We start from the raw sequence: 8,510 nt of genomic DNA on the forward strand, positions 1-8,510 counted from the left end.
GGATTGCCACATCTATCAATGCTTTCGTGCTGTTTGTTTATTAACAAGATGTCTAGTTGGCATATTATCCCAGAGGATGTTAGCTTGGTTGTTCTCTACCACTTTCAGGGAAGTGTCCCACTTTGACCATACTCCACACAGATGTGTGTATCATGCCAGCCACTTGGCTATGGTGTTCCATGTGTGCCCTGCAGTAGCATCTTGCACCTCACTGTCATGTGCTGGATCTCAGGGGCCATTTTTCCACAGCCTGCAACTACGATCCTCCCTCGTGTGGTAGATTTCAGCCTCTATTCATCTTGTATTGGCTCCTGTGCAGCCATGAAAAGTGTTTCTGTGCGGTAGGATTTCTCTACATATATATATATATATATATATATATATATATATATATATATATATATATATTGAGAGAGAGAGAGAAAGATATTCAAAATTCAAAATTGTACACAGAGTTTCCAGAGAAACAGGACATTTTGGACAGAGGATTTCATAAACTGTGCAAGCAAAGCAGATCTCACTCACTCTATCTTTCTCTGTGTCTGTCCTGTGTACTTCACTACAATTTATACATCTGCCTTTTCTCTCCCAAACACTGACATTTGTGATGCCAAACTCCACCGCTCTGTCTCAGGAACCGTTGAGCATGACCTCGCTCTGACAGGATTAGCTATAAATAGTGCGGCCTATCTGCTCGGCTGCAGCGGGGCTCGTTCTGATCCCTGATCAGTGGGCGGGTGCTAAAGAGACTGCACCTCCACTTGCAGGGTCACACAGGTTCTCACAGACCATACCAGGTTTTCAGTTGTTTTCCCTGTCCAGCCACTCCCAGAACCTGCTGTTTGTACAAATGGTCTTTTACTAAATATGTGGAGGTTCAAGTCTGTGATCTGAGTAGTTATGGTATGGGTAAACACACAGAGAAATGAACGGTGCAACCGATGTCTCATATCCCCTCTTTCAGACATGGAAAATGGTGTGAGACAGAGAAAGACCATTTCTTTTCACACATACACATACACTGGCACAAAATAACCTCAAAATAACCTCAATAATCTTCTCTTTAATGGCTTACAACAGCTGAAGATGCTTAATAATTGAAGGGGAAAAGAGCATACGTGCTTACAAGGAGATATGCGTACAGTTTAGCCCCCTGGACCTAACATGATGAAGAAATACTAATAAAAAGATTGATGAAATCAGTAGCAAAATCTGATCTTTCTTCATAAATAATAGCCTGTTTCTCTGAACCATTTGTCTCATTATAATAGTTTTAACATGGCTATCTGTTACATGCAATGCAGAACCTGTCAACCCTTATGCTAACTTTAGACTCAGTAGCCTACATCAGTTAATGAGATGCGTATAAGTTCCTTGGGTTGATCTCTTGACCATTTCTTAATGAGCAAAAGTAAAAGTTCAACTCTATTATTTATAGCATGTTACACACATGATAAGGTCAAGTGGTTAAAATAGAATTCGAAACACGTTAGTCCTAATTATAGAATTATTACTGAGACCCTAAAGCCTGACCTTAAACTAAAATTCTGCCTTCAACACGGTAGCATTTGCCCACAGGAAATGAGCTTGACGCCTGTTCCATGCCCAATTAACACAAAGCCTTACGACACTTCCCATTTTCTGAGGAATAGGGATGATGATGATGATGATGATGATGATAATGATGATGATGATAGGTTTTAAACTAGGTCCAGTCTGAGAAGACAGATGAATTGCTTAATATGTGATCAGAGCACAGACGCATAGACACACACACACACACACACACACACACACACAAACACAGGTGTGAATCGCAGAATGAAAGGAAACAAGCATAAAATGTGGGAGGGAGGTCACATATACACAAAGAGTGATCTTTGCATGCACTTCAGATAGACAATGTGCTTTTTGCTTGTTTGTTTTAAGTAAATGTATGTTTTTTTATATAGGATATGCTTTTTACTTCCTTTGCGTGGAGCTCAGCGCGAGATAATTAACACACCGTGTCTGGTCGAGAGAATCACCATTCGGAATGTAATGACCAAATATAATCTAAAATTTAAAACATTTTCTTTTTCACAGAACTTTAACTTTAACATGTGTCAGAGAATATTTGAACTATTTTTCTTTCTGGAAAAAAATCCAGTAATTTTGGTTGTTCGGCTTGGACCTGTTGGTGCTAGGGCACTTGCTAGGATGACTTTGTTGAAGGCGGATTTAGGGAGACGCCATTTTCGCTCTACGGAAATAACACTTCTCGGAAGCACACTATTTTCAAGCGCCCTAGCTTAGATGCCCTTTTATTTAGAAATAAATAACGGATAAGGATAAATCATGAACAACGCTGCACTTACATATAAACGTAAGTGGCCAATAAATTATGTATCCACTACGGTTTGTTCATTTTTCTACCTTTCTGCGGTGGTGACACAATCAGTTTAAGTAATCTGGCTAGCTGGCTGGCTAGCTAACTAAATGGGGTTAACCAGCCTCTTTCTTTGTTGCTATGTAGTGACCGAGGTGGACATAAAAAATCTGATACGCGTGCGAACAGCGAACGCGGCGCTTTTCACCAGGAGAAGAAATGCAGCCAAAACAGCGTGGAGGTAACTTAAGCTGCTGGCGATGAGCAATAACGACAGCGATTCAGTACATATGACTGATCTTTGCTTTATTTCAGCGCAATTCTCAACGAGCTTGGGCTTGAAGACAAGGTAACAGTTGAACAGATCGCGAAGAAATGGGAAAACCTAAAGATGAAGTACAAGGTTTGTCTACCGTACTTTCTGATTTGTAACGTGTCACTTTAGAAAATGTACTCATTGCTTTGTAAGAAGATACACTTAAGTTAACAATAGATTTTGACTTTTTTTTTAAATAAAGGAAATAAAATTTCCTCCACCTGGCATGGAGGTAGGATCAAGGTCCTCTCAGTGGAAATGGTTTGACCTCCTCGATGAAGCATTACGAGAGGAGTTTCCTGACAGCAACTATCACCCGATGATGTCATCATTGAGCGATGAAGAATGTGGACCACAGGCCAGCAAGAGGATATGTCAGGTGAAAGTAGGAGGGGACATTTTAGAATTGATGGTGGACGATGAAGGCATATCTCGGGTAATGGACCCGGGGTCAGCTGCACTGAAACAAGCAAGCCTCCATGGAGATGAGACCTCCACAATGCTGTCGGATCTGGACCTTGAGGGTGCCAAATTTGCCCAAGAACGCCAGCTTCTGGAGAAAGAGCATACGGAGCTGGATCGAGAGAGACTCGTATTCGAGAGGGAGAAGGATCTGGCAGAGAGGGAAATTATGGCACTCCAGAGAGACAGGGCGCAGCTAGAGAGGGACAGGGCTTCTGTGGACCGAGACAGAGCATCTCTTGATCAGGACAGAGCCCAGTTAGAAAAAGACCGGGCTGCATTAGAGAGGAACAAGGCGGCACTTCTAAGAGACAGAGACAATCTGAATGCCATGATCCATGGAAAAAACACCTCTGGACATAATGTTGACACTCCACATGAGAAAAACAGGGAGAAATTAATCCTCTTAATTGAAAGATTGATAGATAAGTTTTGAAGACATTTTCATCATCAGTGACCAGACTGGAATTTTTTAAACCAAAGTTTAAATTTCACATTCAAATGTATTTCACAGCAGGCGTTTATCAACCTTTTGAGCTGTAACCATGCAGGAAAAGCTGTAAAAGTCAAGTTAGTCTCTGCTGCAGATGGTAAAAAAGAAATAAACGGCTTCTGAGGCCATGTGTTATGAGGAACTATACTTAAGTATGAATATTACTTAACTGACAAAAGTGTTTGTGTTATGTTTTGCCTGTTTATAGATTAGCATGGTAAAACTTTCAGACATTTGCTTATGTTTCTGACTCTGAATTAAACTACATATATGTGTACTGAATTTAGAAAGTGCGGATGACTTCATTTTTGCGTTATTTCAAGAACATTGGTAGCTATGTTGTGACGACCTTAACCGTTAGCCTAGTATTTGATTCATGTGCAGAAAGTCTGTTTTAAAGAAATCTCCTTTAGATATTACATAAGTACTCATCAGCCATGTTCCTTGTGCGTGCATACCATTAACAGTCTATAAAGATCAAGATAAGTATGTAAAACGAGGGGTAACAGCTAAGTTTGCTTCCTGCCGAACAAAGGATGTTGTGCAGAAAATAAAATTTTTTTTAGGCCTACACAATGCCGGGAACAAAAAGAGCTAAAGGAGAACATGATGCATCATCTGAGATATGCAAACTGAAAATTTTATGCTGTCACCTGCTCCAGCTCGATAGGTGGTGCTAAAGCTGTTGCCCAGTTACCCCCTCCAACTAAGTGATGTCGGGGCAAAATTTATATTTGGTCTCTCTGTAATCATATTCATCAGTATTCATATATGTATTGACCACTCTTAGTAATAAGTGGAAAGTAAATCACTTTATTAAGGTATGTTGACTATATGTTAGTCCAAGTACACGTTGATCATGGTATGCTTTACATGCTTGTAGGCTCTCTCTCTACTCTTTCTAGTAGTAAATTGCGTGTGTGTGAGCAGACACTCCTGAAGGTCTCAGGCCTGTAGAAAGGCTTGTGTCTGGTGTCAGAATGATATATCTGTCGGACTGTAGGATCAAGGAGGCCTTGGCCCGAGGACCCTGGCAGGGGAGGGGTCGTGGGGTGTGAGCCCGCGTGACGATGGACGATGAGTACAACGCATGTTATGTCTGTGGGGAAAGCGGACATTGGGCATGAGAATGCCCGCAGAAGAAGACCAAGCACGAGAAACAGAGAAACCAGTGGGAGGAGGATGATGACTGAGGGGAGGAGGGGTCGGCTGGTGACGGTCCGGAAGGGTCAGGTAGGACACAATTTTTCCTATGCTTGGCAATGAAGAAATGCTTCACAAACCTCTGTTACTGCTGTTGAAAGAAAAAACAAAGGTTTAAGTAACTGAGCAGGCTACTGCATTTCTACTAGTTAAATATGGTTGATAATGTGAAGACAGTTATGCTGTTTATCCAGCCAATGTTGCTGATATTGATCGGTGAGGAATACTGTAATAATAGGGGGAACTGAAATAACCTTTTTGTGTGTACACCCTGGCACAGGCCATTCTGTTATTAAAGTATTTTGAGTGTAGTGAGTCACACATGTGAGTGGCAGGTATCTCCAGTTGGTTGGTGCATTAGTGGTTCTCCGTACCCCTCACCTGTTCATTATAGGAGATGGGGACTAAATTTAGGGTTTCCTTGTTGGTATTAAATGCATGCCTAAAAAGTCTTCAGATTAAAATCAGACCGGACGATCTGAAAGTTAAATTATCTGATTCGGTACAAGATATGCAGCTGTCATGAGACCCGCTCTTTCATGCATATGGGCTGCCGCTGAGCACCTGTCCCACAGGAGATATTAAGGCAGAACTGATTATTCTTGTGCAGTGTCTTACTAACCCAATGTGTACCGATGACTTCATGGACCCGTGCATGCTACACCACATAGCACACATATATGAGGGAGGGCCAGATATGACATACAAGCTAAATGGTTTAGAGCAGGGGTTCTCAACTGGTCTCAGTCCAGGACCCACATTTTCTCATTGTCATTAAGTCGCAACCCAGTTTTATACAGTACAAATGTTATTTAAAAGGGTAAACAATTGGTGGTTACCATGGCAACAAGATTGGTTCGCATGCTGGGCTCCAGACAGAAAAATTACTCAAGGAGCCAGTAGGTCCTAAAAGGGAAAAATCAGGTGCCAATAACCTTTTCTAGGCACCATAATAATATACAAACTAATAAGCATTGCAGCAATCACATCAGACCAGCTGTTATTTAGGATCTCTGCTATCCAACATGACTGATGTCTTTCTCTTCCTTGTAACTGTGGTTAAGTTGGCTTCATGTTCGCATATTCGGAATTAGACATGTTATTTTAAATGTAAAGTAAAGTAAAATTCATTTATATAGCACTTTTCACAGGCACAAGCCACAAAGTGCTTTAAATGTACTACTGTCACCATCTACAAATTACCTTAACATGGACGAAAGTAGCGGTCGTAAAGGCCCCAGAGCACTGCACACTCTGTTTTTCTGCAACAATTTCAATGGTTTTTAAATGATCCTTCATAATATAAAAACAAGTTGTATATATGTTTAGTGTACATTTTGTCAAATTTAAATAGCTTTTAAAATGTCCATCATAAGAGCATAAAACAAATTATAGTACATTAAACAAGTTATATTACATTAAGTGCATCCTAATCAACAACCTTGTTTTGTGGACAAATTATGTATTCCATATTTCATATTATGATGGAATATTTGACAAAAACTGACCACCACAAATTGGTGCAAGGTATAAATACCCATCTTTTAGTTGTAGGTTGTTATGGCATGTGCCTCTGTCTTTTTTCAAGATAAAAGACAAGTACAAAATTAGAAGAGTAGCCTATACATTTTTTTTTTTTTTACAAGTTGTCTGCAGCCCACTTTTGGGTTGGGACCCACCAGTTGAGAATGACTGGTTTAGAGAACTTAAGCAGGCCAAAATGCTAATACTAACATGTGTGGTTGAAATTGGCTAGAGCAGAGTGTGTTTCAAATGGTGAACAGTACTGCGCATGTCTTGTTGGCGGGTTGAGAAGGCGGGTCGAACTCCTGAGGTGCTGTGGTCAAAAGGCAAATGTGAGATGAGCTTCATCAAAGGATGTGAACCTGTGAGAATTGTTTTTGTTTACATGCCTCGTAAACCTAAGTACCCGCTGAAGCCCAATGAAACATGTAGGGGCATGGTGGACTGAAATTATGGAGATGGATTAAAAAATATCAAGTTAACTCATTGATGTTATTAAGAGCACCATCGGTGCCTGATCACTGATTTTTTCTCAAGGTTTAATCTGAGAGTAAATGATTTTTGGTTGTTGATGTGATTAATGAATTGTGAGCAAAAGTGAATTGTGAGCAAAAGTGAGCATTACAGCAAACTCCAACATTGGGATCACATTGGGATCGCATTGGGATCACATTGGGATCACATAATCCAGATCCGTCATTCATGCAAACAGCAGATGAGAAGCAAGGTTGTATGACTTCTGTATTGTTACAACCACATGGGGTTGTACTGCATACTGTGCCTCCTTGTCTCGCCCCACCGTCTGCTGAGGAAGCAGTGAACGCATCACGTGATGTAGATCACACGTGACAGCGGCAGCTGGTTGAGATATCACACTTTTTATTAAGAATGCCGAATATTACAGTTAAAAGACGTACAGTTCTTAACAACACGACATAATCAAATCAGGACCATTGCCAGGGCATTATTCAACACAGGCACCTGAACTGGTAGGAGCATGCAAAATGGCACAAGGCAAGATGATCACACATCACAAATTAATTGCTGAACTTCTCAATGCTCCTCCTCCCAAAACAAATAACAGTGTGTAAATGTGAAGTGCAAACTAACAACAAGTATTTGATTTCTCTAGGAAATGATCGTGCAGACGTGGCAGCTAACAAAACATCATGTGTATTCAGTGTACTGACAAGGATTCTCCCACAGCAGACCAGAAAGGGTTCTCTGCATGAAATATTGACACATATCAATAAGGGGAAATGATCGGATTATCGGTATGAATGTGCATGAAGTGTATCATGTATGTATGGTGGATAACATGTATGACGGTTCACAAATCACCACAACCAAAAATATTTTTTCAAGAACTTCCAACAGGCAGCAGGAGAGGAACCACTGCTCACAAGTCATGATAACGGTACAAGTTCCCAAAACAACAGTAGATGCTCTGAAGGACACAGATGATGATGATGATGAAGACGCTAGATATGTACAAGTAGGCTTTACCATGATCACACATACTCCCACTGGTATTCACAGAGCAGTCTTACATTGCCAGGTAATGTTACCTGCGCATCAGCTATACTTCAAAACAAACTTTGGCCTTGTTGCATCTGTCAAGCTCTCTCTCGGAGATGGAGAACATACTGACGTTGGAGAATGTTACAGGTACGCATGAACCTCCTCCAGGCATACAAAATCTGTTTGCTCAGAAACAGGACACTCCTCAAGGATGTAGCTGCAGGAACACAGAACGTCTATCACAACTTAGGGAAATTAGACATACCACAGTGTCGAGGTGACGCGTGCCTATGCTCACACAATCCAAAGGGCACAACTGTAGGAGTTTCACAGTGCTTAACTATTATGATTCTAGGCAATGTCACAACCAAATGCTTAGTCATACACAACAATAGGACAATTGTTTTTCCAGGTTATGTGTCTCTAGAGACTTTGGCAAGTTACATGTGGGCATGCAGACGGCATGCATACCACCATCTTCCAAAGAAATGGTAAGGATGAAGTTATTCGGCAGACTGGAGGAGAAAGGAGGCCTTGGCAGTGGAGGGGTGATGGGGTGATACCTCACCTCGTGTGGGCCACCAATGAGACCTGACATACATAATTCATGTCATGGAAGATGC

General features: G+C 41.1%; 1 protein-coding gene across 1 annotated transcript; it reads left to right on the plus strand.

Moving 5' to 3' along the window:
* Positions 1-2,139: 2,139 nt before the first annotated feature.
* On the plus strand, positions 2,140-3,921 carry LOC143527631 (uncharacterized). The gene is made up of 4 exons (XM_077022940.1): positions 2,140-2,365; positions 2,516-2,609; positions 2,684-2,771; positions 2,887-3,921. The coding sequence occupies exons 1-4, from the start codon at positions 2,338-2,340 to the stop codon at positions 3,580-3,582; spliced, it is 906 nt and encodes a 301-aa protein (XP_076879055.1). The 5' UTR covers positions 2,140-2,337; the 3' UTR covers positions 3,583-3,921.
* The last annotated feature ends 4,589 nt before the right edge of the window (positions 3,922-8,510 follow it).

This window comes from Brachyhypopomus gauderio, chromosome 11 (genome assembly GCF_052324685.1).
Source record: "Brachyhypopomus gauderio isolate BG-103 chromosome 11, BGAUD_0.2, whole genome shotgun sequence".
Taxonomy (NCBI): domain Eukaryota; kingdom Metazoa; phylum Chordata; class Actinopteri; order Gymnotiformes; family Hypopomidae; genus Brachyhypopomus; species Brachyhypopomus gauderio.